Source organism: Camponotus floridanus, unplaced genomic scaffold (genome assembly GCF_003227725.1).
Source record: "Camponotus floridanus strain SB8 unplaced genomic scaffold, Cflo_v7.5 scaffold20, whole genome shotgun sequence".
Lineage (NCBI taxonomy): Eukaryota > Metazoa > Arthropoda > Insecta > Hymenoptera > Formicidae > Camponotus > Camponotus floridanus.
In genome coordinates this window covers 2,496,920-2,518,215 of record NW_020229326.1, presented here as the reverse complement: position 1 = coordinate 2,518,215, position 21,296 = coordinate 2,496,920, and the positions used below count along the sequence as shown (strand labels likewise).

The 21,296-nt window shown below is 41.7% G+C and overlaps 1 protein-coding gene across 7 annotated transcripts in view; it reads right to left on the bottom strand.

Annotated features, from left to right (window-relative positions):
* Positions 1–21,296, bottom strand: part of LOC105250149 (protein roadkill) — a 67,117-nt gene that overhangs the window by 7,535 nt on the left and 38,286 nt on the right. For 2 of the 7 annotated variants that reach the window (XM_020027207.2, XM_011256108.3), the window contains exons 1-2: positions 17,693–18,592; positions 4,123–4,267 (exon numbers count right to left, since the gene is read on the bottom strand). In XM_020027207.2, coding sequence (XP_019882766.1) covers positions 4,123–4,267; positions 17,693–17,808 — 261 coding nt within the window. In that variant the 5' untranslated portion in view covers positions 17,809–18,592. Of the gene's footprint in view, positions 1–4,122; positions 4,268–17,058; positions 17,079–17,692; positions 18,594–21,296 lie in introns of those variants that run through there. The other 5 variants (XM_025408342.1, XM_025408344.1, XM_020027206.2 and 2 more) reach the window with 4 other exon arrangements.

The following is a 21,296-nucleotide window of genomic DNA, read 5'->3' as shown; positions in this document are numbered from 1 at the left end:
ATATATATATATATATATATATATATATATATATATATATATACGTGTATATGGAGAAGATGGTAAAAATGGGCATTTTTATCTCTTTTCTTAAATAAATTTTAAATCCGAAATTTAATTAAAATTTTATATCCTAAAATCTTCGATTTTCCTTTTAGAAAATTATTTAATATTTTTGCTGGAGGAAAAAGCTGTCTCTAGATTGAACAAAGAATTCGCTCTTAAAAAGATACTCGAAGGTTTCAAGACACAATGTATGTTAAATAATTATAAAAAATATCTATATATAGATATAATTTATCTATCTAAATTAAATCTTTTTAATCTCCAAGTTTCCTCATGATGTCCGTCATGAAATCTGTCCCATGTACTCTATGGGGGGAATTTGAAGATTATCGAATTCTGCACGAAGCTCTCTAGGAAGATTCCAGATTATTTCGAACTAACATGACGGAATGAAATTTGCACGGAATGTTTGTAATTTTATTTTACAAACAAGTGGAACGTCTCGCAAAACTATTCCGCTGGAACCTTGAGAGCGGAAGCGACGTGTAAGCTTTTCGCGCGCGAGAAGAGAGGTCAGAGGAAGGGTTCATCGTCTCTCCTGGGTGTTCCGTGTAGCGAGTCGGCGCAGATCTCCGCCATCAGGTGGAGCGGCAAGGAGATTGGTGATGGTGATGGTGATGGTGATGGTGATGGTGGTGGTGGTGGTGGTGGTGGTGGTGATGGTGACGATGGTGGTGGTGGTGACGATGGTGGTGGTGGTGACGATGGTGGTGGTGGTGGTGGTGACGGTGGTGGTGGTAATGGTGGCGGTAGTGGTGCTGGTGGTGGCGGCGGCGGCGGCGGCGGCGGCGGCGACGACGACGACGACGACGACGACAACGACGACGACGACGACGACGACGACGACGACGACGACGACAACAGCGGAGGAGGCGACCCGGTCGACGCCCCTAGGAGTCGTTCAACCCGCTCGCGGTAATTGTCGACAATCGGCCTTGAATCATCCGTGCCTGTTTACGGGAGCGTCATGGAACACGCGCGGATTTCAAGCACACCCAACAGACCAACACCAAGCCGGCAACTTCCGGTGGTCGGAGCACTCCTCCGATATGGTGCACGACCGCGCCGAGGTAAACGATCATTGGCCGCTTTGCGGATCATCGCGAGTCGCGATAGAAACGAATGAACGCGAGAGTGGAATGTCTTTACAAAATTACTTCCTAAACGATGCGCGTCACTCGGCGCGTATTGTTACGCAACGATTCGCCATTTTTTTTTTAAATTTATCACTCGAATAATTTTGTACGTATATACATACATTAGAAAATGTTACACCGGTTACTTTTTCGCGAGGAATGTTGGGGATATAATTGCATCCGCCGCGAAATTTCTTTCATTCGTTTTTGGAGTCATTATTTTCTGGAGTCACTTGCGGCATGTACAAAATTTTCTTTTTATACATATACGTAATATTCTAATGAAGAATTATTTTACAAGTTTTCCTCCAGCGTATAGTTTCAATGGGATTCGATTTTATTTTTGTAGAATCAGTTGCAAGATTATCAGAAAAATTGTAATTTAAAAGCGAGAAATTTAGTCTTTCTATAATTTAAAATCATTTAAAGTGTAAAATATTAAATTTTTATTCGCTTATCAAAAGTATTTTAAATCTGGGAATTATATTTTCTACGTTTCTCAAAAAGAAGACAAAAAGTCTACATAGTTTCTCGTATACAAATCCTTGGATTACCAATCCTCGTTGACAAATTCATCCCGCGATAAACTTGAGCCTTGAACAACTATGCGAGAAATGTTGTAAATTTACACGTGCGACAAAAAGCCCAAAATCCACAAAGGACAAAGTTAGATATCAAGGAGGCGATACAATAATTTCGCAAAGGTTAATGTTGAATCTAGAGTATCGACAATCAACGACGTTCGAGGCTTTTCCGAGACTTTTCGGAAAAGGTTTAGATCTAAAATGAATGCGATTGTTGCGCGCGAGATGCGAGGAGATGCGATGTCGCAAATCTTTCGCGACACTCGAGGACGATGATGCTATTTGGCATTCGCAACGCTCTTGTCCTCCTCACAAGAGCTTTCGACGGTGATGATAAATCGCGGCGGTCGGCGATAGCGCGAATCGCAGCAGGCACGGCAGGTAACACGGTAGATGTTGTGGCGAAAATGCGGAACCGCTGACGCGGCGAAATCGGTTCGGTGAGTTACGAAAGTTAACTGGAGCACGGATCGACTTTCGATTTATGGGCGAGTGCTGCGCCGCGTCGGTGCTGCGCAACCATCCATCCATTCCATCGATTCGTACGAGAGCTCGACGCGAACGATAAAATCCTAAGATTTAGCAGTAGCCGCGCCGCTCTTGCGAAATCTTTGCCGCGCGAGAGCGAACGTAATAACGCTCGCATTCTGTTCCGCGCGTTGTCGAAATTGGACGAAAGTTGAAGAAATACGTATATGCATCGAGAGGAAAACGGAGATTTTACTCTTGTAACCTGTAAATATTTTTTTTTTACTTGCAAACTTCCCCCCCCCCCTCTCTTTCTCTCTCTCTAACGATCAAAGCTCTCTTTCGAGTATCGTCGTGTAACACCGACGCGGGAGGAGAGAATTATTTCGAATAATTCGAAAATGCCTGTATCAACATCAAGTCTATAATATTCAGTCTACAGTGTATACGAGAGGCTACATTTCTCTCATTATTATAATACGTTCGCGATTGCCATCCATGTACGCTGCGCTATTATTACGTCAACTTTGTTATTTCAACTTGTTTCTTCCAACTTTACATCTCCCACTGGCAAACGCCCATTGTCGCGAATCTCTCGAGGAAGGGAGAAGGAGAGGAAAGGATAGCGGGAGGCTGATGACAAGCCATCCGTCTATTTCGCCAGGGCGCTTCGTCGCGCAGGGCGTCGACGCGATCGCGCGTAATCCCAACTTGATTACGACCGTTTGTATTACGCGGTCCGCGGCGACGAGCGCAAATAAGCGGCGCTAAGCGGAAATGGCGAGGAGGAAACAAAGGACGGCAAATTTCGCCGCGAGCGAAAATCGCGAAACGTTTCCGCAACGGCCGCGCGTTGACCGCGGGGAGGACGAGACCGACGCGGAGAGTAGCGCGACGGGAGATATCTAGTTGCAGGTCGTTCACATCGCGCGAGGGGGACAAGCGAGGGGAACGGTAAAAATAGAATGAGAGCGCCAGGAGCGCGTTCTCTCACGCGCGTTCTCTCGACGACGACGACGACGACGCGACGTTATGCGCGATCGCGATGATCCTCCACCGTGTCCCTCTAATGCGAATCTTCTCCCTCGTCCCTCCCTTGTTCGATCCATACGGAGTTGACGACGACGTTGGACGATTGGATTTGCTCGGCGATGTAATATCAAACTCGGATGGTTTGATATTAATCGCACGCGACTCTCGTCTTCAAACTGTCTCAAATGTCAAACATCTATCGGAGGAGTGATATTTTTATTTATTTTTTTTTAAATTATATAACTTTTCACAAATTCTTCGTAAATCGTAAATTTTTTCCAACTCTTTGTAAACTCTGCTTCGAAAAGTACAAATTTTAAGTTATTTCAACAGTTTGGAAACAAATTTTTCACGTCTGCATTCCGGAGTAAATTTAACTTTAGAATCATATCTAAGACTTTCGCGTGAAATCGCCTTATGCGTTTAGGGACACCTAACGTTTAGAACCTAGATCATGATTTACGCGAAGATTGCGCACAGTAATCTCACAGTTATTAAGAAAAGGAATTTCTTTCTAATGGACCCAAGGGAGGGGGGGGAGACACGGTCAGAAAAATATTCCCTTTACAAAATTAATCCTCTTGGATCTAACGTCGTTTCAAAGTAAAATCACGCGAACGTAATACATGTAAGTGATATTTGAATATCACGATATTGAATGTTAATTTTTCGCTCGCGCTCACAAAATGCTCTTACAATGAAATTCCGTCACTAGCGGCGACTAATGTATATTTAAATGAAACGAATTTCGGCGCGGATGGATTTCGATCGCTTGGAATCACGCGGGAGACGACTCTCGACTCTCGAGACCGACCTCGACGATGAACGAAACGTACCTGCGTGTAACACCAATTCTCGGCCACGGGGGTGTTCACTTCCGGCGGTGGCGGGCTCGGGACACGGCTCACCGCCATACTACTGCTGCTGTGCAAGTTTGAGCTGACCCGCGACGTCTGAGGCGCACAGTCGCTCACCGCAAGTCTGTAACAAAACGAGAGAGAGAAACGTCCGGTTATTATCATTCGGGCGAACGGAATCTGCGTTTTGAGTCATCATCTCGCCATGTACCATATACGTTATTTTAGCTCGGAAAGTCGTGCCTGCGCACCGACGTTACATCACGAGGGGTCGTCGAATCCCTTGGTCGTATTTCTGAGCGATGGGACAGAACAGGAGTTTATTGGTTACCAAACACATAATGTACATAATTCTTTGCTCTCTTTATTCAAATACATCTCGTAGATTCAAATTGAATTCTCGAAATGTAAAGCGACAAACGTATCAAGCATCGTGAACATAACATTCAAACAAATACGTACAGAAAAGCTACAAAATTTATATTTTACATCCTTATTTTTATATCCTTTCCATACTCTATATCGTTATATTGTTACATCGTCTAGTATCATTGAATATAACTTTCAATTAAGCGTGATTTTCGTGATTGTTATTACCATCGACTATTCTCTACTTCTTGCGGGTGAAGCGAGGTCATCGGCGGTCGATCGATCCCATATACGAGTATATATAGGAGAAAAAGAGAAGGAGCGATAGGAAAGAGGATAGGAGAACGGAGCGCGAAGGAAGCGCAAGGATGGAAAAGGAAAAAAGGTATGCAGGACACACGCGATGGTGCTCACGTGCGGTACCAAGTACGGAACCGCTCCGAGAAGGCGAGTCAAGTACGTTAGCCCGGCAGGTTCATCGGACGCCGTGGCGATCCGACCAACCAGGAAACAGAAACTAAATCGAGAGCGAATACTCTTCTCGCGTATCCGTCTCGCTCTTCGTGACGCGAACAGCCATTTGCTCGATCCGCGCCGAAGGTATCTTTTAACGAAATCAGTTCAATAGCGAAATAACGAGCGATAAAACAGTAGCGAGAAGAAGAGTAATGGAAATAAGTCTCCTATGCACATTGAGACGTAAACATTGTCAGAGAGAATGCAATAGTATTGTGTGTGTGTGTGTGTGTGTGTGTGTGTGTGTGTGTGTACGCGCGCGCGCGTAATTACACATCATATATAATATATGTATATAATTATAAATAATTTTATGTTTATACATAAAAAATTATTTATACATTATTACATAATTATGTATACGATCATTTTATTAACTTCACACAGACACAAATCGCCTAAAAAATTTACAATTTTTTAATAGATTTGAGAGATCGATGTCGTAAAGCGCATGATATTTCCTTAAATAAAATAGGCAATAGACAAAATGTAAATAATTTCGAAATTATTATGATGATAATTTAAAGTAAATAATTTGTACTCTGAAAATAGTATAATGACGAAATTATCATGGGAGCAGGTACTTCTTGTTTTAAATTGAAAAATCGATGCGGCGTGCGTATTATTATCGTTTATGTCATTGGTATCGCTTCTTCTGCCCCTTTTTTTACCGAGGATACTTTTGTATGGCAAATTTCTCCAGTTTTATGCGAGAGAGAGAGAAAGAGAGAGAGAGAGAGAGAGAGAGAGAGAGAGAGAGAGAGAGAGAGAGAGAGAGAGAGAGAAGATTGCATCGCCTCGACTTTTAAGAGACTCTTGTTTGTACATACATTCGATACCCACAACTTTCACTTCCATACTTCCAACGCTATACAACTCCCACGTCACTTTTGCGCTAGATATCGGCGGAGGTATTGCCAGATCGAGTGGAGGAAGAGTGGTTTATTCGGGACAAAGAAAACGGCAAGTAAAATAAGAGAGAGGGATACAAACGATTTTATCATAATCATGTCGCTCTGTTTTGCGAAAAAGCGATCGCGTTAGAAAGTATAAGCAAAATGGCGAAACGTTTCCGTCGATGTGAAAGGACAATGTTTCTCTCAGAGGCGTAAGTGTGTATGTGTGTGTGTGTGTGTGTGTGTGTGTGTGTGTGTGTGTGTGTGTGTGTGTGTGTGTGTGTGTGTGTGTGTGTGCTGTGTGTATCGCAGAGGAAAAAGAGAAGCCTATTACAATTTTTATTTTGCGAAAAGTGAAAATTTTCGGAACAGCACATGGAAAGGCTTTCACAAATTCCATGTCGAGCAGAAAAGTTATACATTTTATATATATATATATATATATATATATATATATATTTCAAGTTAAATATAATTAAATATAATTAAATATAATTATATAATTAAAATATAAAACAAATAAGCTATACGTAAATATTATTATAATTAAGAAAGAAAGAAGGAAATGGAGAGAAAAGAAATTACCTTTCTAGTATATTACTATAGAGTATAAAATGGAAAAGGCTGAAAGAGCGAAATTCGCACAAGGCGATTAACGAGAGGCTTCCTTCCGTTTACGACCTGTCTGATTTTTAGAAAAGACGAGGATCAAACCTGGGAAGATGCACAAATAGATATTATTTCTTTTCGCGAAGCGATCGAGATATTCGCCCCAGCTCCCGGTAGGCGTGGCCTCGGGAATTCAGGGGAAAGTAGAACGAAGCCCCGAGCCCCGAGCCCCGAGCCCCGAGTCCCGAGCCCCGAGCCCCGAGCCCCGAGCCCCGAGCCCCGAGACCCGAGTCCCGAGCCGCGATACAAGCTCGCTGGTGAAAACGAGGAAGTTGAGTGAAAACCGTCGTCTATGGTACGTTGAAATCACGTAATTACAGTACCTGAGAGTCCGACACCGCGGATAGCTTCTTGCCAAATCGTCTTGCAATTCGTGCGACTCGAGGAATAGATTTCTATCCTTTAGCTGTTTATGAAAATAAACGTCTTTTATCTCTCTTCCGAGTTTTTACGCGAAACCGTGTTCAAAAGTTATTTGCACACTCGCCGCAACAATATTGCCAACAATTTAATTCCCTACGTAATTTGTCAATCGTGTGTCAAGTTATCTCGTTCATATTTTGCATTTCTCCGACCAAAACAAGCGCCGTCCGTTATCTTTGTCCGCAAAAAAGATTTCGCAAAAAAATATCCGAGTAGCGCGCCAAGTGGCGCCTGTTTTCCATCTGTCTTCAGATTTCACTCTTCCTCGACGGTGTGTAATTGAGAATCGCTATGTAATTGTCGATAAAGATGACACAAAGGTTATGGCGTGATGTAGCATTGCAGCAACGGATGAGATTGCGTTCTCGACGAGGAGGAACGTTTCTTTTTCCTTTTTTTTTTTTACGCGAACGCGTAACGCAATGTGCAAGGACATCACCGTAACGAGAGAGAAAGAGATAGAAGTAGAGAGGGGGGATCCGTTCATGGCTCTCTCTCTCTCTCTCTCTCTCTCTCTCTCTCGCTCGTCACGATCAAATTTCGAATCCGCGCCGCGCATAATTAGACGCATTTATTTCCATTCACCCGATTTAGCATTTCGTAAGATCGGTAACGACACACATTCGTTAATGCTAATGCGCGACACGCGCGGCGATGACGTTCGCGGAAAAAACGATAGAGAAAAATAAATCTCAGTGTCAAGATCGGAAGGTCGCGCAGGCGACCGAGTGCAACGTGGCACGAAGCTAAAAATATCCCTCCCTCCGCTTTTATGATTATCGCGATTATGGCGAATCGCCGTCGATGCATCGGGTACAATCGCGATAACGATTCGCGACAGACGGACGCAGCGACAAAGACAACCTTGTGTATCGACATTGTTCCGTCATTGTGTGTATGTATGTATATATATATGATGGAACCAAACGGTTCGAAGATAAAAATTTTGATAAAATAAAAAAATGAATGATTTCGTTCTAGATCAATCGTATATCTATCGATTCTGGGAAAAATACGAAATAATTTGTTTTAATAAAAATTATCGACAAATTATTATTAACAAATCGATGAGACGAGATGACACTTGGATATGAAGAAACGTCAATGTATTATTACGATACATTAAGAAAAAAGTTACATTTCGGTATTCTGAAAGAGCGATGCTTTTTCTGCAGACACGTGGATATGTACACACGCTAGGACCTTGATGTATCGACAACGATAATATGCAGCCTTGACGCTGTTACACAACTTATTTGACATTCCCTGCCATTACACGCTACATTGCTTTTCCTCTAATTCTATACATATCGCGTATTATATTGTCTTTTTATTATCTCATCCATTATATCCCATATTCTATCGTACACATTACAAAGTATTTTAATAATATTGACATTAAAGACGCGCACGGAGCGGCGCATATTTTATTGTCGATCAATTATTATTAACGCGATTGGTAACGAATATAATTGACATTTTATAACTTATCGGAATGAAATATAGAAAAAAGTATTCAAGTATGAACACATGGTGAGAAAATATACACGCGCATTTTAACTCTATTGTTTTTTTATTTTTTTAATTCGTCCCGATTTTTCTCCTCCGATTGTCCTAATGCTGCATCGAGGCAAGAAATCGTCGATTGTTTTAAGCCAAGCAGACGGATTCGGCCAAGGGAGACGGGGAATCGAAAAAGCCGACCGTCGTCGCTCGGTCGATTTTCGCAGGAAAGTCAGTAGACGAGACGAGACGAGACGAGACGAGACGAGACGAGACGAGACGGGACGCGACGAAGAAGAGGGGCAAAGTCAAGGCTGACGCTCTGCTTGGCGTAAGCCAGAGTGTATGATAAGACAAAGACTGACTCTCTTCAAGGGCGACACAAGCAAACGCACGCGCGACTCGCCTTCGCGCGTCTTGCACGCGCCGCAACTTGTCGCTCCAGCGAGGACAAGCGTTTCCTCGCGAAGAAGACGCGCGCTGGTTGCCTCAGCTTCTCGGGAACCGATCCAACCGAGACTCCAACCGGACCGAGCGATAAACAGCCGGGGCAGGGCGGGGATCACGGTTGCTGCAACGCGCAACGCGAAATCGGTTGCAGTTTCAAACGTTTGCACTTGCACCGCAGAGTCTCGAAGAAAATGCGAAAGCGATGATAAGAAATCGATGTATGCGTATGTGTTTTGTATCGCATATCGCAAATTGATAGATCGGCACTATGCAAACATGAATATAGTACTCGACAATTATCGTTATCCTTCGTTTTTTTTCTAGATTAAAAACTTTATCGATACTTTGAATAATTAATAACAATTGAAGAAGAGAATTCAATAAACGAATATACGAACAACGAAAATTAAGATGTAGACCAACAAGTAGTTACATGTCAACAATGTGCGTAAAATTGCTTGCAAATGGTGCATCGTGAATCACGTTGTTGGAAAAAAATTACTAAGAAAACGACCAGAGAGCGTATGATTATCTGTCGGTGATGATGATGAATTTCCTTTCTTCGTTCATACACAATCGCGCAGCGATTGACGTAGTTTTGTCATTTAAAAGAGAAAAGGGAGGGGCAGAAATTTTATCTCGCACCGAATGAAACTCATCGAGATATAAAAAATGAATTACAAGAATTAAATAAGACCGACGAAATGATGAAAAAATCAGGTACACAGTTAAATGATAATTAAATGTGAGAATGTGAGAAAAAGAGAGAGATAGGAAAGAAGGAAAGAAAAAAAATAGAGTTTCTCTTGCCATCGAGAAAATATTAGTTTAATAATAATAATATATCAATAATATATAATTAACAAAGTTATTAGAGCTCGTTATATTCGTCGAAATTTTCTTGATTATTTTTTCTCTCACAAGCTTATTTATAGTTGAGGTTTATATCATTTTCAACATGTTGCATTCATCATCATTCCGCTCACAGCATTCAAGGCTCATGGTTACGATAACAGATGTAGAAACATCTTTTCGCACAAAGAGCACGCGAGAGACGAGCGAATGTCGTTCCGCTCGGACAAAGTGCGCGATAGCAATACAATTCTTGACCGCACATATATATAAATGCGAGTGAAATTATATATCAATTATAAATATTTATATAAAAGACTTTATTGTTCGGGCACTGAACGAGGGGATTAATGACAAGAGAAGAGAGAGAGAGTCGATCGCAAGAAGGAGCGTTCTGAGATGCAAAGTTATATAGCGTCGAAAATCCTAAATGCTAAATAAGCACCTTTCTGTATTTATAACGCTTATTAATGATGTTTCAACGAGCATTTGTGATAATTCACAATCCAATTCATGGTCCACTTGAATCGAAATGAATGAAATGAAAATTAAGAGAGCGCGGTCATCTATCGTGTTGCGCCGAAAATACCGCAAATATCAAGCAAACTGTGACGGCGATCGCGTAAACGCGATTGAATAATCTGTATATCATTATTGAACGATGCAGCATTCTATTCTCTGCGCGCTAACAAAAATATAATATAAATTTCAATACTACGTATAAATTGTTAAACGTCAATATTACGAAAGTAAACACTTTCTCGATAATATTATTTAAACATATCATCAAAATTCGTCTTGATTCTCCTTCAAACTGGTAGCATTATTATTTTCAAAATAAAATTAACGATTCGTCCCCCTCCCCCCTAATTCGCGTGAAAACGAATGAAAAAATAAATCTCTTAAAAATTCTGCAATCAATTTATAAATTTTATTTTGATTTATCGATATCATTGATTATTGTTGTTTAACTCTGTCTCTGTTTAACACCTAACCCGTTTGCTCTTTTCAATGACGTTTCCAGGTTAGGTTCGAGATTGAAATGAAAAGTGTTTTCACGCGAGCGGCGGCACGGCGGCGCTCCTTCCGACTCGTCCTTCTAGGGACGAAGGATTGCTTTTCTTTAGTATCTCCGCACGGGGAGGGAAGCTCCCTGAGACCGACTTGTTTCTAACAGGGGCCAGTGCCCCGGTACGTGGGATATACCGGACGACCTTGGGCCTCACGGCCAATTTGCGAGGTCCATTCCCTGCAGATGCGCCCTTACCACCGTCTTGTTGTTAACCACAAAGGATACGAATATCCTTTATAGCTTGGGTCCTTTCCAATCGTCACTTTGCACGCGCTAAAGATTTAAAGATTTGGTTGATATTTAATCATTTCTTTTCATCGACGATTTAACTCAGTTTGAAATACTGATTTTTCTCTCTCTTTGGTATTCTTCTAAATTATAACATTTATCAAAAAAAAAAAAAAAAAAAAAAAAAAAAAGATCTAGATATCTTGTACGATGCTGTTTTATGATATTTAATTTCCGATAGCTAATGATATTTATCTTGATATGTATCTCTAGTGATGACGCGAAACTCTTATCGTTTCGATCAAATCTCATTCGCATTGCTTAAATTTCTTTGACGAGGAAGATTTTGTAAAATTCATGGATTTCAGAATGTATGAAGCGTATGTACAATCAAGTACACTAATGATGTGCATCTTTCGGGAGAGTATCTCACTATACGCGACCCTTTTTCTTTTTTTGCGAGCATATGAAAAAAAATTCAAAATTATGAGATTAATTATATAAAGGAAAAATATGCTTCTTAAATATTATGAAAAACTCTAATTATTGAACGCATTAATGATATCATTAATACACGATACGTGGATCTCGTCGTTCGCTTTGAGACAATCTCAATCGCAAACTTTACAGCTAATTTGGTCTTTGATCATGTACCGCGACTCTTTGCTCGTCATTTAGTTGCTCAGCGATAACTTTGATAAGCTTTCGTATATTACACAACTGCTTATATAGCCTTTCTACGACGTTGATATATATACTTTTTCTTTCCCGACCAACTCACAACACCTTTCATGATTAATTCTTTTCAATGTTTATATTATGACTTATTACAACTAATTATATATAATAACTAATATTATATTATGTATATTGTGTATATAAAACTAATACATTTTATAACAAGATAAACCGTATAATTTTTATATCGACACATTTGAATACCTTTAGTTAAATCTCAAGCAATAGTCAAAATAGAATCAAGTTAATTGTTTATTATTCAAACGCAGTATTATATATAACGCTCGAAATCCGATTGGAATCACGACGATAAATCTTATCGGTTATCTTGAAATAATAAGCGAGAGGAGAACATCGACATCTTGCTACCATCAAATTCGTTCTCAAATCATAAAATCTATGTAAAATTAACATTTTAAATAATAACGAAAAAAAATAATAAAAGAATATTATATTACACCTTGAAAAAACCGAAAAATTAATAAAATTATAAAAATGACGCATAATTTTCAAAAGAAATTTCCGAAAACATTGTTGATATTACATATTATAAACAACTAGTCTCTTACGGACCATAATTTTATCGATTCTTCGAAGGGAAAAAAATTCGTCACGTACAGATCGAAAAAGCGAAACTGGAAAGCAAATAGTTTTCAGGAGAACCTTTTTCATCTAGCTTCTTTATAATGGCACAGTCGACTTAGAATTCCGAGGTATTCGTTACACATTGCGACGATGGAAAAGACGAAAAGCGAACCCTCGAGAGGGACATACGGCCCTGAAGCCTTCAGTACCTGTACCCTTGAAGCCGAAGGTCGCCACCGAATGCGAGGGACAACTTTCCTTCCTCCCCGCCGCTGCGCTTCACTACCAGCTTCAGTACCAGCATCAGCACCGGCACCACCACCATCATCACCAACATCACCACCATAGAAACCATCGTATCCTCCTGCTTCTTTGTACTCGGCTTTATTTCATCGAGTCTCGGACACATCGATTAATCTCGACTGCCGTGCTACGATTATAATAATATTCAGTACACAATTCCTTCGAAAAATATAACTTAGAAATAAAAGCTAATAACGATGAGAGCATCGCCGACCTGATGGAAAATAAAATTCGAAAATCCGAAAGATTCACATCGCTATGTCAAAGTGCGATCCACGATAATAATAATCTCGTTATTTACGTTTCAGATTTGATTATCAGAGTGCTCGAGGTTAATCGAACAATAAGCGAATAAAAAAAAATTGCACATCTCTGTCGAAATATATCTTTGTTGAAACAAAATTGTGTTACAACAATAATCACGCTATACTCGAGTTACATCCGCGCGACACGATTTACCGAAACTGCCGGTATCTGCATTGCTAAACGGTTTGCCAATAAAACCTTCGACTAAATTTAATACGTACTCGATCACAAGTGGAACGTTGTTACGTGTTGATCGAGGTGACGCGATTGAAGTAGAGCGGTAATCGATGTTATTCGGAATATAGGCAAACGTTTTAATTTACGGCGATATTGCGCGACACGAGCACAGTATCGGCGGTAATAGTAGTAATGTTGTAGATATAGGCACTTGGACGAATGCACATATCGATGATCGCGCGCGCGCGCGCGCGCGCTCGACCAGCTGTTCGACGGGCACAAAGCCATTCTCGCTTTTGCGCTCGCGCTTCGCGCGCTGCTGACGAGAAAATATTGTGACGCAAATGATAACATTACAGCGAGGCAAGGCCGCGGCTTTTCCGATTCGTTGTTCAACGTGACGCGAGTTAAGCGCGTCTCCGGCTCCTTTTTCACACGCTCCTTTTTCCACAAACGTGAAAAAAAGCACAAATTAATTAAGCATTTATTTATATCAATGCGTTTTCAGACGCGATGAAAACGAGAAATTATTTTCTCCACGAAGCATTTTCATGCAAATATAAAAAATGACAGTTAAAAAATGACAATTAAATATTATCAATTATCGTTTAAACACTAATGTTAATGAAAATAAATATCCGGATCTTTTTTTACACAATTTTAAAGCGGAGTTCAAGTATATAAAATTATAAATTACGAAAAAAAATTAAATATAAATTTAATGTAACTTGAATGCATACGAATCGTAAAAGTTTTAAAAGTGTTTTATCAAAGATTTATGTTAATAAAGAAATATATGTAGAGAAAGTGACTATATAAAATTAAAAAAAAAAAATATATATATATATATATATATATATATATATATATATATAATAGAAATAACGAAGCCTTGAATAAGCCTTAGGTTAAACGCGAAATAAATTCTTATCGAGTACAAAGACAAGAACGATTAACATTTGATTGAAAATTGTGTGGGAGGCAAGTGATCCGCGTTAATTAGGCTCGGTACAATTAGTTACGAGAGCAATACTGAAGAACAATACGGAACACTTCGGACGCTCCTAATAATTCCCATTCGACCAACGATTAACTGTGTATTTTATACACGCACGCACGCACGCACGCACGCACGCACGCACGCACGCACGCACGCACGCACGCACGCACGCACGCACGCACGCACGCACGCACGCACGCACGCACGCACGCACGCACGCACGCACGCACGCACGCACGCACGCACACACACATATATATATATATATATATTAATGCGTGAAATGCGTCAACTGTTAAAGATAACTCTTTGAAACAATCGTCATCGACCACTATCGAGCAATAACAAGGAATTAGAGATAAGCGCGACAGCTGCGAAATGATTGATGGATATGTCGCTGTTGTAGTTGCCGTGCAAATTACACGCAACGCAACCTTGCCGCAATCTATCCTGTTTCGCCTGTTGAATGATTTCCTTTTCGTGACATAAAACGCATCTCTATTCGATGAGATTCGACATTTTGATCGCCAGCAAAAAAATATATGCAGCGCGTATAATAAATAGCGATTCATGCAAATCACATCTGCTTTTTCTCGAGGACATTTTCCTCCGTGATAAAAAGCCTCGCTACTTGCCAAGATTTATATATATATTGTTCGTGTATTTGACGAACCATGCGTCCAAATGCGGTTTGCTTTAAAGCTAAAAATTGTATTCGTATACAATTGCCACGAAACGAGGAAATACAGGCGTCATTTACCCAAGGATTAAGCTGGTATGCGCGCGGAAGTGCCAGAGAGAACGCGCGTAAACGGGCCGAAAGATGCGGCGAAGACACTTGGGCGCTCCAACTATAAATCTTCAACGTGATACGCAAAGGTCGAATAGTCGACAAGTTTGACAAAGATATGAAATCGATGCAAAGACGCAAAGGAGATTGTAGAACAGAACCGGACCCGGTGATAAGCCGCGCCGACACTTCCGGGGAGTCAGGTCAGGTTATTATATTTGATAAGCGGCATTTATCGTCGCCACGTGATTAACGCTAATAACACGAAGGGAGCAATTAGCGATCGGGAATCCTAATGCGTCGCATGAGCGACCGCAATTAAAACGAGAGATTTATCGATATTTATCCCCCTTTGTATTCTTCGCGAGCAATAACGTTCTTTCGAAGGTGAAAATACTCCAAGCTTAGTTTTCGGAAATCGGACGAAAATCGTCGACAAGAGCAACGTTAAATTTACGCGAATGCGCAATTGAAAATTTTACGTTAAATCCGAGAAAGCGGCTTTTACATGAAAGTTTAACGAAATAATTTCCTCGCGCGCGCAATCTTCAATCTCGAGCTCTGTAAATTGCAGATACAGATTCACATTTGTCGACGAATAAAACGTCGCGTCGCGTCGTGGAATCTTAAAAAAAAAAATCTTACAATAAAGCAACGCGCACAAATTTTGCAAGACTGTTTGCTGTCGAGATTAATTTGTCTTGCAAACAAATTGAGATAATTCCCCGCAACGTTACGAGCAATTTCTGCATTCGCGGAAAGGGCGTAGCAATGTCAAGGACACGCTCGACGCAGGTACGAATCTAAAAATAACGCGCTGACATATATCGCGGTCGTTAAATCATAGATAATGACGGAGGGATGGGTCTTCGAGGGAGAGAATCCGTTTATAGTCTCGTGATTCACCGCTTTCGAGTCGTATCGATAGAGAGGCGTACGCGCGCGCAAGCAAGCAGGAAATAATGACTAACGGTATAAAGATCGTCCCATTGAAATTGGAAATACCGTCGAATACGATCGAGATGATTTTCACGACGTACGTATCGACGATCGATGAAATTTGCAAATACACGTTAAAAATTCGTGGGCGAAAGAATCGCGCGTTTAAGAGTACGTACAACATATATACGCACGTGTAATGTGTAAATATTTTAAGTAATAAACAGATTGTCAACTTTGCGATTCGTAATTAATGTAATTTGTAATCGGCACGAATAGATGATAAATCACGTATGGACAAATCACAGAAAGCGAGAGTAAGAAATATCACTTTCTCAATGATTTTCAATAATTATTAAATATGTTTAATAATACGCTTAATAAACGTGGATATACGAGAGCGACGGATAAAAAAATTGCACCTGGCACGAAAAATCACGAGCGTGATGAAAATCGGTATCATGAGCGCGCGAAAAAGCAAGCCGAGGCCAAAAATTTTTCGCAATATTTCAACACGAGGCTTGTCGTATTCGGTGCTTCTAATATTAATATTTATCGAAAGCACTATATATATCTGCAAATGCGCGTAATATTTTATTCCAATTATTATCTCTCTCAATCTATACGTATGTCGAGCGCCAAGACACGTTTTTCATCGGTTTAAAATTGTGCAAAATTTGAAAAAACTACAAATGGCATTGAGAAGAACGCGAAATGAAACTTTCGCGAGTAACTTTCAAGAGTAGCTTTAAGCGCTTGATGTTTTCGGTGCAGGATAAAGATATTACATGTATAAATATTTGGAAACTGAATTGCCCGCGCGTGCGTTTCTCCTTTCTCTAAATGATTTTCCCTCTCTCTCTAAATTTGGCCTCTTTCCGACAAGATTGGTGATTCGTTCAAAGTCAAATCCTCGTCGAGAGGCGCGACAAACGCCTCCGATATAGCAACACGAGTGTTCCTACACTCGAATTCCATCGAATCGTTCACGGTCAAACGTGTCTATATCGAAAGCAGGCAGAATCGCCGAGCCGTGACGAAGCCCGCAGCTCGGGCAGCCTCAGGAAGGTCGGTGTCTAACGTAAAAAGGTGTATTCACCTTGATTCCGTGGCTCCTTCGCTCGCGCGACACGACCAAGAACTTTCCAGTCGGCCAGCGCGAACGCGAATCGTGCGACGACCGGAGGGACGGACAGAGAGGGAAAGAGGAAGAGAGAGACGGACGGCTAATGGCCATCGTGATACTTGGCCGCTATCCTCGTCGAAGGGACGACGGGTCGTTGACCCTCTTCCGTCGCGCTTTCGTCCAAGCGGACGGAGCTTTCCTCGAAAGCTTCTCGCAATCTTTCAAAATCTCTCCTTCTCCCTTTATGTTTTTCGTTTCGAACTCTTTTCGGAAATATATTGGCGAAACGAAATGGACGAAAGAGGAATCGCGAGGACTCTACCGCGTGTATTTTGCAGCCGGTGCCATTGCTAGCTCTCGAGGGATGAGAAATTCGGGGAGGGAAGGAAGGAACGTCTTTCCGTCGATGTCGATGTCGGCGTCGCACGTTTGCCATTACCGGCTCTCGCGCCGGATCGATGCGCGTACTCTCCGCGTACCGGTCAGACAGACACAAACGTTTCCCTCTCTCCCTCTGCCCCCCTTCTCTTCCCCTCCGGTGGTTAGTCCCGGACGGACGAAGACCCACCCTAGCTCCGACAACGGCGAGCCGCGCGAGTGTACGTACCGCGCCAGCGCCATCCTGACATGAGACAATCCGGGCCCGGCGGGTGTCGACAGCAAGGTATCCAGATCTGCGAGCGGCGACTTGTCGTTGACACTATATCCCACTACTGGACACATGCGCGCAAACAATTCTTCGTCCTTGAATGAAGCGCGAGCTCGTCATAACTCTTCCGGCTGAGTCGCCGCCAAGAGAGCAACCTCCTCTCTTTCCCTGCCCCCCACCTTGGCACCTTTTCTATTCCTCGTCGTTTAACCGGCGCCGGATTCGATCGAGCACGAACGTGGCACGAGCGAGGTGACACGATCGACAACGATAACCGTGGCTTCTTTCAACAAATTCCGAGTCTTTCCTCGCCCTGTCTCACTGTCACTATCGCATTTTCACTATCGTGTATCCGTGAGAACGCCAGCGAGAACGATGACGACGACGGCGACGGCAGCTTCCCGGGGAGCAGCGCGACGGTCGTCGTTGCGATCGTAGCGACGAGATCGCGTCGCGGCTGACGATGCGCGGACGATGATGTTCTTGGAACCAATTTGGAGGAGAAGAGCAAAGAGGCGGCGCAAAGCGCTCTCGCTCTCGCTCTCGCTCTCTCTCTTTCTCTCTCTCTCTCTCTCTCTCTGTCAATCACCAACTACGCTTCGATCTTTCTTCCGTTCTCTCTCTCTCTCTCTCTCTCTCTCTCTCTTTCTCTCTCTTCCTCTCGCCTCGAAATCCGGCCGTCGAATTGAACCGTACGCGTGTAAATTACGTATCGACGCAATTATGTCGAGCGCCCGTCTCTCTTCCTCCCCCGTCTCTTGGCCGCGTCGAGCGATTCCCCGCGACGATACGCGACCACGACCACGACCACGACCACTCGACTACGACGGCGCTGGCTCGACTGAACGTAGCTACTGAACGCTCGATCATCCCCACTCTCGAGTACAAAGACTCGACCGCCCTCGGCCGTGCTCGGCCACGTTCGGCCACGTTCGGCTCGCTCCGCGACCTCGTGTCGTGCCAGAACGGGACGATACCATCTCCCTTCATCCCGTCCATCTCGCTCGCTCAAGGTTCTCTCTCCCTTCCTCTCGACCCTTTCTACTCTTCCCTCTACAGGAAATTCCGCCCCGCGAGCATGTGTGCTCCGAAATTGTTATTAAACGCCGTTTCCTGGACTTGGATCATTCGGGGTCGTTTCGTAATCGCGACCGACAAATTCGAATCACCTTTTCGAAGCCGTTCGCGAAAAGCCATCGCGAAAATAAGGAGCACGCGAGTTTTTTTTTTTCGGTTTGTCAAAATCTTATATCGATTAAGAGAGAACGGTGCCATAAGAATTTCCTTGAAATTAGGATATTATTGGATGTCGTAAAGAAGGAACGCATTACAAACGATTTACTTTCGCAAATCTCTGTAAATAGGTTAAAATTAATATAATGTTGTACGTAACGTGTATAAATATGTTAATGTAAATATAATACACGCATACGCACAAATGACGGGACCCCGAATCTTGTTCCTACTTACGATAAAAGCGCGTCGGTCGAAAATTAAGGAAAAAGAGGATAATCCCGAGTCGGATCTTTCATTCTAAAGACGAGGGTCTATGTACATGGATAAAAAGAAGGGATCCGAAAGAGGGTGGTTCCCTCTCGATTATTCGGTTAGCGTGGAAACCCTGGAAACACGCGGTCCTTGCATTCAAAGGCTCGCATTTCGAACCGCTTTACGAGCGGCTTTGTAACGTTATACGAAAAACTGTATTCTCTGATTCAGTTTCAAAACTTTAACGATCGAAATTAAAATCTTTCGGCTTAAAAAAACGCAATGGAATACCCCAGTCAACTTGACTGGGATTAATTTATGTATTCCCGATAGACATATATACATATACGCGACGATGGGTCTCCGACTATCGGCGATATCGATAACCGGAAACCATTCGAGACGACACGCCTCTGCCTCCGTTGCCTTGTTCGTCAAAATTATGTGAAAAAGGGGTCACGAAAATGTTTGACGAATCCGCCTAAGGTGCCTTCCTCTCGGAGGGGTCGGCGTCAATGGGACCGTAACGTCGTGCCGGAATCACGCACGACGGTCGTGACATTTGAGAACGATAATACCGGGAGAGAAATCGGAATATATTTCGGCCAAAACGCGCTCGACGGTTTACCGCATCGCAGAGGAGCATCCGGTGCGCGCGTATACGTACCAATCCGAGAAAAAAATATAACTCGCGTAAGCAGCAATTATCTCTCCCTCACCGAGAATTTAGATCAAAGGCAGAAAAAGGCGGGAGCATAATATGTAAATAAGAAAGATATACATATTAGCGGAATTAATAATTGTCTTCTCGTTTGGAAAATCTCTTTGTTTTCTGATAAATGTAAACAGGGATAAACAAATTTCTAAAACTCATTAAGAGGAGCTAAAAATTAAATTACACAAAAAGCGAAATATATAACATATAAATGTGATATAATTGTAATTGCAAATGAATCAATCTACATAATTAATAAAATTGCTTTTAATATATTTTCCATGTTGAGTAAAAATAACAAATGTATATATATATATATATATATATATATATATATATATATATATATAATTTATCGATAAATGTAATCAATAAATAATTGTGACTAAATGAATATATAAATAAATTAAAAACTGTAAAATGATATATGTAACAATTCTATCCAAATCATAGATTTTTATATAGGGGGGTTGAAACGTAAGAAAAATGTTCAAACTCGAGTTAGAATGATTGATATTAGTAAAAACCTGTCCTTTCTCGGGGCGCACGGTCCCCTTGACCCCCTTGAAAAACGACCCTGAGCCTCATCCGATCCGCAGCGCGCGAGGGTCGCGTCTCGTATACCCTCTAATGGATCGACGCTATTTCTATTTCTTTTGTTCGCATGTGCCACATTTTCCCGCTGTTTGTGTGTGTGCCGCGTTATTACTATTAAAAACTTTACACCACGCCTATGCTAATATATGTATATATATATATATATATATATATATATATATATATATAAAAGTTTCCGATATATTATAGATTTCGTGATATACGAACGAGATATTGTCTTAAAAAGGCTCGCGCTTCGAATCGTTCTTCTCATTCATATCACGCTTTCTCTCCATTTCGCGTTTCGCTCTTTTTTAATATTCGATCCGATTTTTATTATCCGTCTCGAAGGAACTTGGAATGAATAAACTTTCGTGCACGTGAATTTGCGCGTTTAAGGGCGAAGCTTAACGTTCTCTAGCTCGTAAATTCGTATTTCACTGATATTGTCGGAGTATAATTGGACGACGGAGTTTATATGTATTTCAGTCCGCGCAAAGTTTGGAGCAATTTCTGTCGTGGATAAGTAAAATTGAGAACGTACTACGTAACATAGGTATAGTTACTGGCAACCTTATTGCTGGGCGCGCGAAACTTGTCTGAATGTGTGGACAACTGTGCGAATGTAAGTCGGCCGCACAATCACGCGTGGATAATCCAGTAACCAAAGGTCGCCTTCGTAGCGCGTTCATTTAGCGCTTAAATACGACAATGGGTGATTACTACAAAGCGTAAGTTTGATACTCGCATTCGGATAAAGAA